Source organism: Juglans microcarpa x Juglans regia, chromosome 4D (assembly GCF_004785595.1).
Source record: "Juglans microcarpa x Juglans regia isolate MS1-56 chromosome 4D, Jm3101_v1.0, whole genome shotgun sequence".
NCBI lineage: Eukaryota > Viridiplantae > Streptophyta > Magnoliopsida > Fagales > Juglandaceae > Juglans > Juglans microcarpa x Juglans regia.
Window position 1 is genome coordinate 16,721,705 of NC_054600.1, and position 17,644 is coordinate 16,739,348.

Sequence of the window (17,644 nt, forward strand, 5' to 3'; positions counted from 1 at the left end):
TCTACTCTTTTTTAAAGTAATTACGTGATATTTATACGCTTCACAATTATATGTACAATTATTTAAAAAAATGCCTGCCAGTTGTGGTGGGCTGTCATCCGCAGATATGACAGGCATTTCTTTTGAACAGAATATAAGCAGTGAAAGAGAATGTAAATAGGGACTTCCTTAACATTGGAAACATCTAAAGTACTGATTATTTAAGAAAACGAGTACGAACATGGTACATAAACCTTACGAACAATCTCCCTTTATAAAATCCTGAAGGTAATTTATCAAAAAAGAAAAGGCACCCCAAAAGTAATTTGTTGCTAACACCACTAAACATAAATTTTCTTTTTCATCTTGAGATTTATTCTCTCTTTCCCAACTTGGCGTCCATATGGGTATAGAGCCTTGGTCTGAGACTCTTTGAGTTATTTCTGATGAGGATTCTTCACAAGCTGTATTAATATGGGTATAGAGCCTTGCACGTAGATAGTACTACCACAAGAAAGGTGATGCCGACTCTTAAATCTTCTGTCAACAAAGATGGGGGGGGGGGGGGTATCGGGGGGCGAGAGCAAGACTGATAGAACACTTAAAGCTCATCCTGCAAGTCAAATAAAACAGCTCATCTGTCAGTCATGTGTTCAATAATATGTTTTACTGGAATGAAATTTTTTTTTTTTTAAATTTTTTCAAGTTTTTCTTGGAAATAAAGATTTTTTGAAGTGGGTCCATACGCTTCCAAATGCTTAAAGCAACAAAGGTTTTCTATAATTACATTCATCTTAAATGAACTTTCCAATATTCAGGGGATGCTATCTTATGGGATATTTATGTAATAAATCAGAATTCCGTACTTCTTCAAGAAACGAGCAAGAACGATCTGGAGAAATCTTAGCAGTTAATATGCATGGGATTGGGAAGCAGTGAATATATGTACAACCAAAGATGAGTTGTTACATTATTTCAATTCAATTCAACTAAACTATACTCCCAATTAAATTGGGGTTGGTTATGGATCTCATTTACGAAGATTGATCAGATGTTTTCTTTTATGTTCTATCCTATATATCCACCAACTATCTCTGTTCATAATTTCTACCCAATTTATTCTAGACTCCCTCGACCTCTTTTTACACGTTTAACTTAAATTGAATCCCTTGTCTCATTATTGCATAAATCTGTTGCATATTACCAAACCATCTAAACCATCTCTTGCTAATCTTTGTCCCCATAGAGCCAATCCACATGATCGAGCAGATGAGTTCATTCCATATCTTATTTTCATATCCAGTTTATCTTTCTCATTATTCCTATGCTCATTTTATGTATATGTTGTTTATTAACATCCCAACATTCATTATTACTGAGCATAGTAGTTATTACATCAGTATTATAAAATTTTCTCCTTTGAACTTAATAGGTATGATGCAATCACACTAACACTTCTCCACTTAATCCAACCAAATCTTATCTTTTGAGTAACATCCTCCTCAATATCTCTTGAACACCAAGTTTTACTATCCCTGAATCCCTATTTCTATTTTCATAAAATTGCACTGTATTTACTCAATTTTAGTCCTGCTTGACTTAAAACCTCTAGGTTCTAAAATATCCCGAAAAACCTCGAACTACGAGTCCTTAAACTGATCTAGGAAGCTTATTGATAACCCATACGTCTCACACTGGTTAGTGGTTACAGCTCTGTCACAGTCCTAGCAAAAGACAATTGATTCTCCAATATTGTTGTTTTGTGTCTTAAACAAAGCTCAATCCTGCGAAAAAACATGCAGCTCTAGATATCTCCTTTTTTTCTTGTGTATGAGTATCAAGATGTGCTTTTCCTTCACTCGTTAGGCTTTTTTTTGGCACTTCAAGTTAGTTTTTTGAAACCGACATTTTTGCTATTTTTATTCTCCTCAAAGTTTATTTACCTTGACCATCTCAACTCTTCATACAAACCCACTATTTCTACTGTTAATCCGTTACCAAGCTCTTTTAAATTCCCTACACGACTTTCACTTAACAAACTATATATGAAAATTCCTCCGTCTTTCTTTAATCCCTTTTCCATTCCCCTTGTCTTAAGCAAGTTTGTAGATATCCCACTCTTCATTCTTCATCCCCAAACTTGCTATAGTTCATCATATGCCTTAAATCTAACCTCTTGAATTGCCTTTTTGGCTTCCTTCTTTGTCAATTTGTATTCTTCATAACCTTCCTCGTTTCTACATTTACAGATTTTTCTAACATCTCTTTTGAACCTACCCGATGACCTCTGCATTCTACCATGAAGTCTCCCTAGATGACCTGTGTCCTTTAAATTCTCCAAGAACATCTTTGGCTATACAACTAGCCATTTCATTTTTACATAATATTAACATCTTCATCATAAATCCAATCTATTCTTATAAATAAGTTCTCTCACTTTAACACTTAAAACCTGGGTTTCCCAATCTCTCTCTTTCTTCTTTTCCATCTTCTAACATTAGCATCTAGTATCACCTATGATATTTATATTAAAAAGAACAGATGGCATTTGGACATTTTGCAAATAACTTTTGCTCTGTCACAGCAGATACCTCCTCTATTTTCTATTAAAAATAAGTAGAGAAGAGAATGATTCTTACATGATAATCATCCAAGTAATCACGAGGTTCGTGCTGGATAACAAAACTTTGAAGTTAGAGATCAACATCAAAACATTCAAAAAATTCTTTTTAGTCTGAAAGTAGAGATAATAAACAAGGCACAGTGAAAGAGGAATGGTACGAAAGAATATCATAAGAAAGAAGTGTTCCCATTCCCTGAAATAGTTCTTTCAAACTTTACTTGGAATGGAAACCAAAAAACTCTACCAAGATATTTTTGTTTGAACACAGCCACACAAGAAATCTACTGGCTTTTTTTTCCCCAATATTCAGGATGGTCGAATTGCTACAAAGAGGATTTTGATGGGGAACAGCCAGTTCAATACAGAGAAAAATGCATGCATGCAGGAGACTAAACTTTCTTCAAAACTTAAACGGAGTAGACTAACCCAATCCCATGATTATTTTTTGAGTTTAATGAAGAAGGTGATGATAAAAAAAGAAAAAATAGAATAAAGCCACCACAGTAGAGTAAAAAGAGTCCAAGCACAAACCCTTCTATATCTGTCTCTATATCTGTCCCGATGACGTCTATCATAACCTCTCTCTCTTCTCCTCCTTTCACCTTCTTCCCTTGCTCTTTGAGCTTCCTGCACAATATTTAATGGCTCAAATCAGTTACAAATAAACTCACTGAAGATTGAGAAATCATAGACACTGCATTAGCTGTATGTATTGCTAAGAACCTCTTCCTCTCGTGCTTTTCTCACTTTCTCAGCTTCCTCAAATGCCTCTTTTTCAACCTGAGTTTTCAGAAAATATATCCAAATCAGATACTATTATTGAACTGGCATCTAATATGGGAGGCTAAAGAGAAGGAACGCACCTCCCTATTGGCAAATACTTCGTCAGCAACTTGTTTTGCATAATCTGGGTCATCACAGATCAAAACATTGTCGTAAACTGACCCAGCCTTTACCTGCGTTCCGAAGCATAATTTAACCCACGATCGTATTATGATTAGTTCTTAATTCTTACAGTACAGTAATCAGGCCTTCTGACAAAGCAAAATTGGGATTATATCCTACCTGCCAGACTTCAATTCCCACATACTTAATTGGCTTAAGCACATAGAGATCAGGGTCGTCTTCAAACTCTGTATGTGATAAAAGGAAACTACTTCAATTACAGTTTCTTCAGACTTCACGGAAATATATTTTTCACAGGCTGAAATAGATGAATAAAATACCTGGATTATCAATCCAAGGAGTCTTCCATTTCCCTTTATAATTGGGGTTCTTAATTTTCTGTCAATTCAAAAAGAGCAATTTGATCAGAAGCTGCAAAGAAGTGTAAAGCTTCAAGCTTTTTATGTAGCTATTAGGCTTAATTGTCATCATACCTTGCGCTTCCATGGTCCTTTATATGCTGGATTAGGTACCTTGGAGGGTTTCCATATTCCATCCTCTTCCTCATCCCAATGATCAGGCTAATAATGGAAAAGAATTGTGAGATGTTTTCATCTTCTTTACTATTAGTTTTTAATGCTTTATAAAGGCATCACGTCACAAAATAGAAGCAGTCAACATAAAAAAAGAAATGGAAACAAGGAGAATAGATTAAAATAAAGCAGCCTTGCTTATGCTATGGCTTCTTAAAGTATAAACTAACCTTTTTGGCTTTTGGGTCAGGAACCTCTGCTGGAATTGAATCATATCCCTGCAACAACCAAGTTAAACATTAATGGAAGCACAAAATTAAGAAGTACAGATACAAATTGCATAGCCAGTAATATGGAAGAACAATTCAAATTTAATTACCTCAGGTTTGATCGCATTAGGATCTTCAATATATTCCCTATCATCCCAGTCCGCAGGCTGTGAGTATTGCAAGTGACACATATTTTCAGAAGATAAAATGAAAATTGCAATAATTTCAATATATATCATGACACAAAATGTGAACCTAGAAATATCCTAGAATGAAAAACTTAAAAAGGAATATTTTCAGGTGACGAGTTGAAGCCCATCCTTTTCAGAATGAAAATTGAAGATGGATAATAATCACCGAAAGGATTATCAGAGTTGAGTTATTATGAGACTATTTGAGTATCTGAGCTCAAGTAGAAACCTTTTTTGCATTGACATCCTTAAGTTTCCGTGGGGGAAGAATATCCCAATCTGTGTACATGCTTCCCGAATCCCTTTCCCGATTGTCAATCAGGATACTATATGTTGCATCCGGTCTAAGTATAAATGTATAGAAATGAGTGAGTTTGTCTGTCTCACATTCCAAATCCTTCTTGATGGGGTAATTTTGGCCCTGGTAAGAAAGTATGACATGGAGTTTCTTTGTCTGTGTGCCACATATATCTGGTCCAAACATTAAACTACACAAACAAAACAGGAATGTCAATTACTGCAGTATAAAACAAGACAAAAGGAAAATAACAAATTACTACTCTAATGGTTCCCAATTTGGGAGCAACCAAATGGTTGAAGAGCACTACTGCTGGTATTTTGGATGTGGCAGAACATCAGTCATTGGATTAGAAGAAAGAAAACTGTATAAGCTTAGAACATGAAAGAAGCACAAAACTGAAAGATTCGAAAATGTGGGAAGAGAGAATTTATATAAAACTATTTTAGATGGCATCTTAAAATCTCCCACAACATTCTCCTTGGGCGAACTCATCAAAGATATGAACCTCCAACTAGCAATAAACAAATTACTAACGTGCACTCTCAGAAGTAAAAAAAACTCATGATATATTTTATTTAAATCAAAATCTTCTATTGCTTTTGAGTGACTCGACAATATTCACTAGGAACTGTCTCAAGATCTCAGCAAAATATGAGCATTAAACATCGCATATGGTTATGTCCGAACTGGTTGGCTAAACATACTTTCTTGCTGATCTTAGAATTTAGCATTCTTCCATGATAAAATTCTTCATTCTCTTTCCTGTGATAATCAAGACAAGCCCTATTTATAATTTGGTGGACAAAATCCTTTACCTCCACGAGGTAGTATAAGCAAATCATGAATGATTTTTATGTGTAAAAGCTTCATATTGTCTCCTACACAGTGCCAATGATAGAAACATCACTCACACAGGTAAAAAAGTGTTCACTAGACCTTCAGGAAAGACACTTTTCATGAATTCGGTTAGTAGGTAGATGTACATTGAAAGACATGGGGATTAATACGTTTTTTTTTTTGTTGCTTAATCCTTTTGCACTGGAACCAGATTTCTTCATGCTATTCACTTAACATCCAAATCTAACAGATCCACTGTCTTTCACAAAATAAATTTAAAAGAAAAGAGCTAAAAAAGAAGACAAATTGAAGGTGTAGATTATACTAAGTTTGTGCATTAGAAACAAACCTATATGGAGTGTCCCCACCAAATTTCTTTTGATTGACAAATCCAGAGAGCAGCTTTATGTAACCACCACCACATTCAATATCCTGCTCAAATCTTATGGAGTATTGGAGGACCAATGTCCTGTTCTTGTTGCTGAACTCTGGTATCTTTGCAGATATCGCATAATGTTTTGCATCGGGAAATGTCTGAATACCTACAAAAGTTTTATGTATCATCAGAAAACTACTTTAATTGCCAATGCCACCAAAGTTTCTCTTTATTAGTGATAACATATTCCTTAAACAGAAAAAATGCAGTTGATATTTTGGTTTCAACCCTACTTCATCATCAAATTCCAGTGTTGATATTTAGGGAAGAAAAAAATCGCCATAAATCCTTTTGCTGCAGCTAGCAAAGATAGGAATTAACATCGAAGTATTTGGAAAATGTGTCTATTACCAAAATCATGTTGCTAATAGACTGATCCATAGCAAAATCATGTTGCAAATGGAGTGAAATATTAGGATAATACTAGTTGAGAAACAAAATTTCTTTGCATTAAAGTCATGGGATTTCGGGGGTCCATTAGTATTTCTATTTCAACAAACAAAACAAACATTATTATACCTTTATCATCAGGATCTCCCGACCACTTTCCAGCTGTATGTTTAAAAGAACCCGCTTTGCCTTCATTACTTTTCCAATCTGATTTAACCCAGCGGCTTTGCCAGCCATCTTTGTGCGCCAACAAACAACCGAAAGAAAGAAAAACAGAGTTAGGAATCCAAGTTCAAACCCAGCAAGAAAGGGAATAAAACATCTTTAAAATTGTTCTGAATTGAAAGCAGCTAAGAAAATGGAAGTTATTCTGTTTAGAGCAGGAACAAGTTATTCAGCGAAAAATGTAATTCTCAAACTCTACCACAGACACTATCCTAAGAAAAATCAAGTGTCGGAGACGGAAAATCTACCCAACATAACATTTTTTGCCAAAAGCTATAGAATTTAAAGTACAAAATTTCAATTTCAATTGAAAAAATAAACGAAAGAAGAAAAAACCCAACCCACAAGGGCTACAATTACCACTGTCGTTGGTCTTCTGTACAAACTGTGGATAAAAAATTCAACTGAGTTCATCAATCTCAATAATTAGATTCAATATGGATGTGTTGAAAGAAAGGAAATTACTCTTTTTTTTTTCCATTTTTTATCTGTACATGTAGAAAGAAAGAAAAAAAAACAAAAACAAAACAAAACTGTCAGAGTAACCGTATGAAAGTTAGTTAACTCAGTTGGTTCTTTTGATCCCTGGCACGTGCCAAGAGACCTTGCATGCTAATGACAGTAGTAATGTTACTTGTAACACCATGATTTTATTTTTTGTGACACTTGGAATTGAAATGGTAGGCATGTAATGAAAATTATAATTTAATTTTGTTTCCATGACTGATGCATATTTATGCCGGCTGGCGATATTACATCTAGCATTACTCTTAATAAATATATTTTTTCGGTCGAAAATCGAGCATGAGAAAGTAAAAATAAAAAATAAAGGATGATGACGATGATGATGTAAATTGAAATATACCCTTAATGCAAGTAGAGAGTAAAAATAGAGAAGTCTACCTTCAAACCGCTCTTCAAAAATGATTTCTGAGTTGGAAATATGTGCCTGAAAGGAAAGCCATATGGACACAAACAATAGAAGATTGAGAGCAAAAGCTGAAGAAGAAGAAGAAGCAGCTAAAGCGTTTTCCCCCATTTTTGGTTCTAATGCTTACTGGCCACAACCACATGCATTGCTTTAAATGCTTTTGGGTGGGGGAGCTTGGTTAGTTATACAAGCCTTGCTGCTACTTTGCCCTTCATCCTCTCTTTAATTACAATAATGCAATGTTCTTGGTGTGTTTTCTGAGTCCTGCTAAATTTTGATGGGAGGTTGACTCTTGGTCTGTTACTGAGACTTTTCGCGATGATGGCATCCAATGAGAAGACAATGTAACGTAGCACTGACCAATCCAAGCATTTGGTGACACTTCTGTAGGGCCCTTCTGTCATTTCGATTCACTTTCTTCTCCACTCTCTCTCTCTCTCTCCCTAGAAAAAAGAGGTAGCACTTTAGAACAAAGAGTATACATCTCAATAGAATATGAATATGCATATGGATTTCATTCATCTTTAGAACAAAATTCTCCATAAATGATCTTATATCCCTATGTTTACTTCAAACCATCGCGACCTTAGATAATGATTTTTATTTAAAGCAAGAGAGACGGATTATCGTAAAAAATTACATTTGTAAGTTGGTATATAAGACAGATTAATCCTGCCATGTAAATAATATGAATGGTTTACAAGTAGAATAATTCATGAATTAAATGGATATTTTAAACATTTAAAAGGGAAAAAAAACTTTATATATTTAGTAATACTATATATAGTTATAGAGTATATAAGCGTCGCGTATTCCTTTTAAAAAAAAAATAAATATAAAATTCACATAAAAATGAATTAACTTTTAAAAATAAATTCCTCTTTTATTTAAGGCCTGCTCTTTCGAGCCGGCCTAGCTCCACCAAATGGACGAATAAAAATAAGGTTGAATTGAAATTTGAAACCCCTATTGCACAAAAAAAAAAAAAAAAAAAAAAAAAAAGGAATATCTGAAAATTTGTCGAATGGGGAGGAGTATTATTGGCATATAGAAGAAAAGAGAGAGAGAGCCAAGAAGACTTAGACGTTGACTCCCGACTACTTTGAAGTCTTGAAATCCAAATTAAACCCCAAGTCTACGGCAAAGGATTATGGAAACGCTAAATGAAAACGACATAATACAACAAAGACTTTCAACACAACCAGTATACTTTTCCATGACCCGACTTTTACGCTTTTCTAGTCCTTAAATGCAGGCCTCTGTAAGTTTGTTAATACTTTTTATTATTCTTATTATTAAGCAAAATGATTTATACACGTATTCCGTTCATTTTCTTTAGAAGGAATAGAGAAAATTTGAGATTCACGTCCAAAAATCAAATTTTTTTCGATAAATCTTTTTTTTTTTTTAAATAATAGTGTGCAAGACATACACATAATAAGACTATTATTATTATTATTTGAAATATATTTGCAACTCAAAAATGAGAATTGAGTTTATTTGTTTGAAGGGTTGGATCTAGAATTCGGTTTGAATTAACTATGGGTTGAACTGGTCTGATTCGGTTTGGTTTTGAACATATTTTATAATCAAACCGGTATAAATTAGTTTTAAGATTTGAAAAATCGATACCGTACTGGTTATACTCTTAAATCGGTACTCCGACTTTACCCGTTCCCATCTTGTTCAAACCGGTTTTTTCGATATATTATATATGCTATATATAATATGCTATATATATATATATTATAGTATATAATAATATAATAATAATATATTGTAGTATATTATAATTGTATTATTGATTATAGTGATATATTATAGTATATTATAATTAAAGTGATATTGTATTAATATGTTATTTTAATTAGTAATTTAGCATATATACATGATTATTTTATATATTAAATATACAAATTATATATAATATAAAAAATCATATAAAAATATTTTATATTAAGATAAAAAATTAAAAAACATATATTTGTATAAACCGATCCGGTTTAGTGTTAGAAAAAGAAAAATTGGAACCGAACTCATTTCGACCGGTTTTGAAAAAAATGGAACTGATACAGACTGGTTGGATCCAGTTTACCAGTCCACTGATTTTTTTTTTTTTTTCACCCCTAGAATTAACGACATCCCGTGCTGAAAGGTTTGGTTTGTTGACCGAAAATAAAAAGACCAGTGGTTGGTAGCCAAAATGAGACACATTAATTAACAACGATCATATAAAAAGATTAAAGAAAGAAGATTTTTTTATTTTTAATTTGGAGATTTACATTCCTATGGCTATCTCTTATTGTTAAGAGTATGCTTCAACCATTTATTTATGATTGATTGATTCCTCAGATGAAAGAAAATCAACTAAGTAGATTTGAAACCATCACCATTTTATATTACTTTGTATCGGAGAAATCGACAAATGGCACCCTCAATTTTAGCCTTCTTCTTTTTTGTATTTTTTAAATAAACCAAGTACTAAAATTAAATAGAGTTACAAGAAGGGGGCTCAGGTATTGTACGAAAACTCATTCTAATTATGAAAGAGGAGATGTAATAAAAGAAGATAAGTACTACAACTACATAAAAATAAACTCACAAACTGATATAACTTTATATAATTCGTTAGATTTTCGTTACAAACAATAGAAAGCTTATGATGTAAACAGCAGAGAAAAAATAGGGAAAAAAACAGATATAAACAATAGACATGGAGAAGGAGAACGAGGGAATGGAACAGGAGGGAGGAGCCTGCCTTGGACGAAAAAAGGGTGGCAGCTTCTTGGGTAGAAAAGTTCTTAGAGAGAAGAGGAAGATGGTTTTTGTAATTTAAAGATAAAGTATGTCAGTTTTGATGATTGAGATTTACATTAGTTTTTATAATGTTTATTTATTATATGCTAGAACTTTGGACGTGTCAATCATAAGTAGATGGAAGTGGAACTCATCTGATACTGTTGCTATCCTTCACATGCCATGCATACACATTAAAGAAATGTATATATATATATATATATTGATTACGCAGTGATTGTACAATACATAGTTATAAATATATTTTCTCTATATTTTATTACAATTTCTAATTATTATTTTATTTTATTTTTTGAAAAGAAATTCATGGATTTTAGTTTCTTTTATTATTTTAGGTTGTCTTGAAAAGTTACTTTTCAATTTTTTAAGTTTTTGATAATTATATTTTGGTTTTTATCAAGCGTATTCATGTCGAGATTAGTAAATGTAATTTCATCTATTTCACCATCTTATTTTTGAGGCAATTGATTGTCAAGTCCTAGCCTTTAGAGCAAAGATAAATACTTCCAAACAAATTCAGAGTTTTTCTTCTTGCCTTCAAAACTAAGCATTATGGTATTCTACTAATTTATCCATATAGACAGACAAGTATAAATGTGAGAGCAAGAGGCATTTCAGACATAATAACTTCCAAGCTCCTGAGATTCAAAATAAACTAACCAACATCTCTTTTATTTAAATGATACATATGAAGGCAATTTTAACAGGTTGTTTCGCTCAAAACACTCAGTTTCCATCAACTGGAGAAAAAGCATTGAAGTTGTCACATGCCCAAAGAATACTCCTTACACAGGATTCAAAAGAGCTGTAAAACTGAGTAGCATTTCAGGGGGGCGAAAAGAAAGCATAAAGAAATTGAAAGGTTCAAATATTCAAGATTTCTGCTGATACCTAATTAGTCACAGGAAAGAAAAAACATATGAAAATCATAAGGCATCATACTTCCTCTCTACTTTGCCTGAGGATGGGAAGCAATGAATTCAACAGCAAGATTGATGGAGTTAATCTTGTCCGCTTCATTATCAGGAATCTCAAATCCAAACTCCTCTTCAAGTGCCATCACGATCTCCACAGTATCTAAACTATCCAACCCAAGATCACTCTGAAAATTGGCATTCGGTGTGACCTGCCAAAACAGAAAAACCGTAAAATGAGCAGCATAATAACCTTAAAAGATGTAAAAAATCGAGACTAAAAGTTATTTAAAAAATAAACAAACAGTTCTTGGCACGTTTGTTTTGTCTTTTCTAGAAAACAAAAGTACAATTTTCTTTTACCAAACAAAGCCCCGGTGGCATGGGGATCTCCACCTAGCAAGAAGGGGAATCTCCCCCTAATCCATAAGGGGGAGGTCACTCCCACCCTCTGAACAAGGTGCTGGGGATCCGCCTCCACACTTCCTGTTTTGTTTTCCTAAATAATATTTATTTTAAGAATTTCCTCACTTAAACAGATTACCCAAACACTAAGTATTGTAAAAGAAACAAAACTCCACAAAACACTCTTTATAGCAAAAAAGAAAAAAATACTTCTTGAAAACAGTAACAAATGAAGCCTAAGCTCCATTCAGTCCAAAGACCATCTCCTAGAGACTCTTTCATAAATTTCAATTAATCAATGGTCTCCACAAGAGACAAAATTGCCACCAATATATAAACCCCCCCCCCCCCCCCCCCCCCCCCCCCCCCCCCCCCCCAAAAAAAAAAAAAAAAAAAAAAAAAAAAAAAAAAAAAAAAAAAAACCAATTTCTAAGTTTCATCATTCTTGGAGATATTATGATTCCTACTCAACATATTCCTATGGAAGATACTCAACATATTAAAATTGTTCTAGTTAAGTGAGGGAGCCCACAAACTATACAGCATCCTTCCCGGCAAGTGAGGATTCATTCCATAATTGGCAATTTGTCCAGCCCCACGACTGTGTTCTGATATCTCTGAGTATGCCTCATGCAACATTTTTTTTTTTTATGGGTAAAATAAAATTTTATTGAATCAAGTAAATAGGCATAGCCTACAGGAATCCATGCAACATATTGTACCTAGCCGAAACTAAAGATGAAAAGCAGAAGAACTAAGTTTCTACGTTACTGATCTAAAGTTGGCTACCAACAATGAACTGATAAAATTTTACAAATTAAACCATCATATCCTGCTCCTACTGGTTACCATTTTGGACTAATTGGCAAGGATGACCACAGAATGGTCTCACCACAACACTCCATGTTCCCAGTTCCCTTTAATTGTAATCAACTCCATTCTATTGGAATTTGTCACATAATGGAATTTGGAGTGTGTTTTATCAGATATGAAGACAATTAAAATTTCAAGTTCACTTATTAGCAGTGTAAAACCTTGTTAAAAAAGTTTAGGTTTTCATGCACGTACCAAGCTTGTTTATCATTAGCAAGCCAGTTACGGAAATAAACCAACTTGTGCACATCAGGGGAAGCTGAAATATGAAATTTAAATTTGGAAGATTAAACAGCCAACATCAAGTATGCTAGAGAATATACATATTAAAAAATGGGATGAAGTAAATTGTAAGAGAATTAACAGCCAAAGACAGCTAATGATAATACTTGTTTTCCAAGGCATCAGCACCTTGCCTTGGGACATAGTAATTAAATCGAGACAATACTAAATAGATCCATGCCTAAATGGTAGTTAATATATAGGATCTCATGGTTAAACCAAATAGATAAATGCTGCTTTACCATTACTTGAACTCACTCAAGTTAACTAAGCTTTAATCCCACAACATATTAAGAAATAAAGGCCAAGAATTCTATAAAAAATGAATTGTACATAAGGTTCCAGTTCCTTTTTGTTAAGCCAAGTACTTGAAAAGTTTATTAAAAAACAGAAGTATACAAGAGAAAGTATAGGCAAAACACATGACCCAAGTACACAATAAATATAAAAGAAGGATCCCTAACTGGAAAGTTATAGTTCCAATTCAATACATAATAAGATAATATGGATGGTATCCGTTCAACAATGATAATTGCAAGAAAGAGTTTTAAACTAGGGATTATAAATACAAGAGGGAGGTCTTCTACATAAAAAAGTGAGATTAGGTAGGGGAGATTTGGATAGTGAGTTAAGATGAAAGTTGAAAGTTGAATAAAATATTATTAGAATCTTACTTTTTTAATATTATTATTATTTTGGGATTTGAAAAAGTTGAACTGTTTATTATATTTCGTGTAGAAATTTGAGAAAGTTGTAATGAATAGATGAGATGAGTTGGGGGACTTTTGTCACCATCTCTCCTATACCAAATATAGAATTTACAAGCCCAGTCATTTGCAGATTTAGCTACAAATGTTTAACATTCAATGGAACACATAAATGCACACTCAGATTGGATCCTCGAATGTGAGACAAATCATTGCAATATTTAAAAAGCTCCGCTACGCTAGTTGCAGACAAAATAAGCAAAAATCAGAGTGCTATGTGGAATTGTGGATACTCCCAAAAGTAGAAAACCATGGAGGTTCTGTAATAAAACCATAGAGTAAATTTGCCTACGTATTTTGTGTTCTCTTTTTCTGCTACCTTCTAATGTTGCTAAAAACCTTTAAAAATAAAAAAATAAAAAATAAAATAAAATAAAATAAAAAGACTGCAGTGAAACTTTCTATGGAAGTGAGTTCGGAGAAGAGGTCAAACTCCACCTAGTTAGATGGGACAACATGTGTTCTTTGTTCTCTAAGGGTGGATTGGGAGTATGAAACCTGTTCTTGTTTAATTGTGCACTCTTGGGGAAGTGGCTTTGAGAGAGTGGCCATTTGTAGTGGCAGTAATAGATTCCAAATCCGGATGTTCGTGAGATGAGTGGTGCTCTAATGAAGTCCATGGGCCTTATTGGGTTGGCAGAACATAAGAAAAGGTTGTGGGAAGTTTTCTAACCTTACTCATGGTAGGAGATGGAACCGAGGTTAGATTATGGCATGGTGTGTGGTGTGGAGATAAATCTTTTAAGGAAGCTTTACCGAATATTTTGCTTGTGTTGTGGATTCTTCTGCGGCGGAAAATTGGGAGCTATATAGTGATTTCCCCCAATGAAATGTAATCTTTATCAAAGAGGCTCATGACTTGTTGCATTCTTTCAATCTATTGTATTCCAACCCCTAGGGTTTGGCACAAATAGTAAGGGCCTTGATCCCTCGAGGTCTAAGGTTCGAAACCTAGGATGCAAACAATTTCTAGGGACTATCGGATTAGGGGATTTCCCCTTGAATTACCTAAGGTGCACTTGAGAAAAACTCATTGTCAAGGGCCTATGCACCCCCAAGATTACTTGGGACTTTGTTTATAGACACTTGGTGCCAATTAAGAAAAAGATCTATTGTATTCCACTAGTTGGAAACAAGGAGGTGAAACTAAACTTCCTTGGACCCCTTCCAAGAAAGGGATGTTCAAGTTCCTTCCTTATACAATGTAGTAAAGGGGTTACTATAATAAGGAATAAGAAAATTGTAATCAAAATGACATATAAGGGTAGGTGTGAACAATGACCAGCCTATAGGCAATTTTTGGGACCACGTCTCATTGGTACAAGGTGGTATGCTGCCTCTAGGTACAAGGCTCAAACCCTTGGGTATAAAAAAGTTTTAGGGACCATGTCCCCTAGGTGAAAAAGCCATTAATTTACCTGAACCGTGTGATGAGGATGCGTTACATGAGTCTGGGGTTTAACTAGGTAAAAGACATGTTGCATTTGCTTGGTTTGAATATCATAATAATAATCCCTTTCCTTAGAAGAGTATTTGGTGTACTAAGTCCCCTTCGAGAGCATGTGTTTTGTTTAGATAGTCTCTATGGTGAAGATTTTCACCATAGATTACCAGATTACATACGAAAAATGTATATCATCTTTTACTCAACTGTGAGATTGCTAGTTCTTTGTGGAGTGACCTTTTCAACCTGGCTGGTCTGGCTTAGGTAATGTCTAGAAGAATAGTGGACATCTTTTGCTCTTGGAGAGGGTAAAGCAGTAGCTAGGAAATTGTAGCAGTGTTGAAGAAGGTTCTTACTTGCGTCATATGGATTATTTGGATAGAATTGAACATAGAAACTTTGAGAACATGAACAAATGCCAGACATGCTTCAAAATTTCTTTCTCAATACTCTCTTCCTTTGGACAGCTTCTTTAGACTTGGGCTTATATTTTATGATTTTCTTGTATCTTTCTCTCTTCCTAGATAGATTTTTCTCATGTACATGTTGTGTACTCAAGTAACTGGGTGGCGCCTTGCACTTTCCATTAAAATTTTATTACTTCATTAAAAAATTGTAAATAAAGTTGAGGCTCATACAGAACAGCCGGTGTTTCTCTTGTACACGATCCGTGCACATGGGCTATGCCTATCACTATCAATAAAATTTCTTGCTTACCTATATAAAAGAAATAAACAGCCCAACCTTTTAGAAGAACATTTGTAATGTCGAAATTCCATGTCATGCAATATAAAAGTCATCATATGAGAAATCTAAAGGGTTGAATATTCCGCAAAGATCCAGTTTTGCACATGAAAGAATTTCCCAACATCTACCAAACAAAAACCCAGCTTCCCATAGCCAACCTAAAAATTATGAGATTTGATAGTGCATTTATACTATTAGCTGTGTGAAAATTCCTTCATCAAGCAAACCATTATACTACTAGCTGTGTGGAAATTCCCTTGGAGAGCTCTCTTCTTGATAGCAAACCATGAGATCAATAAAAACATTTCCTTGTCTTTTTCCAACCGAACACAGCTCAAATCACCTATCAAGAAAAGAGCGTGTCCTTAAAATCACTACCAAGACAAATAAATTATTCTCACGGACTTTCATATTCTCAATTATTCTCAGCAACCAAAAATAGGGAATAAATCTAGGATTGCTGAATCTCAAAATGCCTTGGAAAAAACAAAAATTGAAACTTTAATATTTCAATTTCTCATTTTCTTTCTTAATAATCAAACGGAGCACATATAAAAACCATAAATGTAGGTGCGAACAACAACCTAAAATTCATCACACACTTCCTTCTCGCTTCACAACAATCAAGCAGCTACCTACCAAATAAAAGATTTAGGGTTTATCTCGGAACAATTTTTTTTACCTCGAAAGTCATAAATTCACACATTCACAGCGTAACCTTCTCTCATTTCTTTAATTCCTCCCCCCCCCCCCCATAAAAAAAAAAAAACAAAACAGCCCACGACACGTAAAGGTTTTCTTAGCAACCAAAAATAGCATGTAGTAAGTGTTACCTTGAAAATAACGGCTCAAAACATTAAAAGTAACAACTTGTCACATCAAAGTTTATACAGGAGGAAACGAATTATATCCTAGCAGCAACAAATCAAACACTCGGAAGAACAGATTATACCTTAGAAGGATCGACCTTCTGAAAGTTCTTAACAACGGAGATGACCCGATCCGTGACCTCTGATTTGTCGAGGAAGGAGCCCCTAACGTCCTCCGAGAAGAAACGGCGTCGTATCGCGCTGAAGGAGAGCACGTAACTAGGGTTTCTGGGCACGGCCTGAACCTGCACCCTCAGCCTCAGGTGCTTTAGCAAAGCGCTCCCCACCGCCGCCATTGGAAGCTCTTTCGGCAGGGTTCTTCTGCTCTCTCACTCTTCAAGCGGTGAAGTAGAAGTGTGACTGCTGAGGAGGGAGGAGGTATTTTGCTTGTACTGTGTAAATACGACGTCGAGTGCTCGGACCCGGTAGTGGAAGTTACATAGTTTGAATCCGATTTCCGATTGGAAACGGGTCGGCCCAATCTACAACTTTGAGGCTTGTGTTGAGTAGTGAGATTATTATTTAATATTTTATTATTATTTTATCATTACTATTTACAGATTATATAAAATCACCTTAGTATAACGTATTTAGGATATGTTTAGATAGTGAGATGAGAATTTTTAATTTAAGATGAAAGTTTAAAATATTATTATTGTTTGAAATTTGAAAAAGTTGAATTATTTATTATATTTTATATAAAAATTTAAAAAAATTATAATGATGAGATAAAATGAAATATTTAGATACAACTTTAAAATGGTTGTCAACATAGGTTGAGGAGTAATTTTTTTTTAAGGCTAAGCGTTGTTAATTTTGACGAGTAATGCTCATTTTCATTATAAAGTCTGTCTTTCTAAATTATATTTGTTGACATAACACATTTGAACATATTAAAGATATACCATATCAGAAATGTGACTGAG

At 34.1% G+C, this 17,644-nt stretch overlaps 2 protein-coding genes across 3 annotated transcripts; both read right to left on the minus strand.

Moving 5' to 3' along the window:
- Positions 1 to 168: 168 nt before the first annotated feature.
- LOC121259590 (calreticulin-3-like) lies at positions 169 to 7,885 on the minus strand. Of its 2 annotated transcripts, XM_041161224.1 has the most exons (14): positions 7,573 to 7,885; positions 6,574 to 6,681; positions 5,968 to 6,160; positions 4,710 to 4,968; positions 4,400 to 4,456; positions 4,251 to 4,298; positions 3,982 to 4,068; positions 3,829 to 3,886; positions 3,668 to 3,735; positions 3,466 to 3,558; positions 3,326 to 3,382; positions 3,134 to 3,229; positions 2,619 to 2,651; positions 169 to 592 (listed from the first exon to the last, which is right to left on the minus strand). In XM_041161224.1, the coding sequence occupies exons 1-14, from the start codon at positions 7,706 to 7,708 to the stop codon at positions 581 to 583; spliced, it is 1,305 nt and encodes a 434-aa protein (XP_041017158.1). In that variant the 5' UTR covers positions 7,709 to 7,885; the 3' UTR covers positions 169 to 580. The 2 variants fall into 2 exon arrangements, with proteins under 2 accessions (XP_041017158.1, XP_041017159.1); XM_041161225.1 differs by lacking the exon at positions 2,619 to 2,651 and having other exon boundaries at positions 7,573 to 7,761.
- A 3,183-nt stretch (positions 7,886 to 11,068) lies between these two features.
- LOC121259591 (acyl carrier protein 2, mitochondrial-like) lies at positions 11,069 to 17,097 on the minus strand. The gene is made up of 2 exons (XM_041161226.1): positions 16,802 to 17,097; positions 11,069 to 11,543 (listed from the first exon to the last, which is right to left on the minus strand). The coding sequence occupies exons 1-2, from the start codon at positions 17,012 to 17,014 to the stop codon at positions 11,367 to 11,369; spliced, it is 390 nt and encodes a 129-aa protein (XP_041017160.1). The 5' UTR covers positions 17,015 to 17,097; the 3' UTR covers positions 11,069 to 11,366.
- Positions 17,098 to 17,644: the final 547 nt, after the last annotated feature.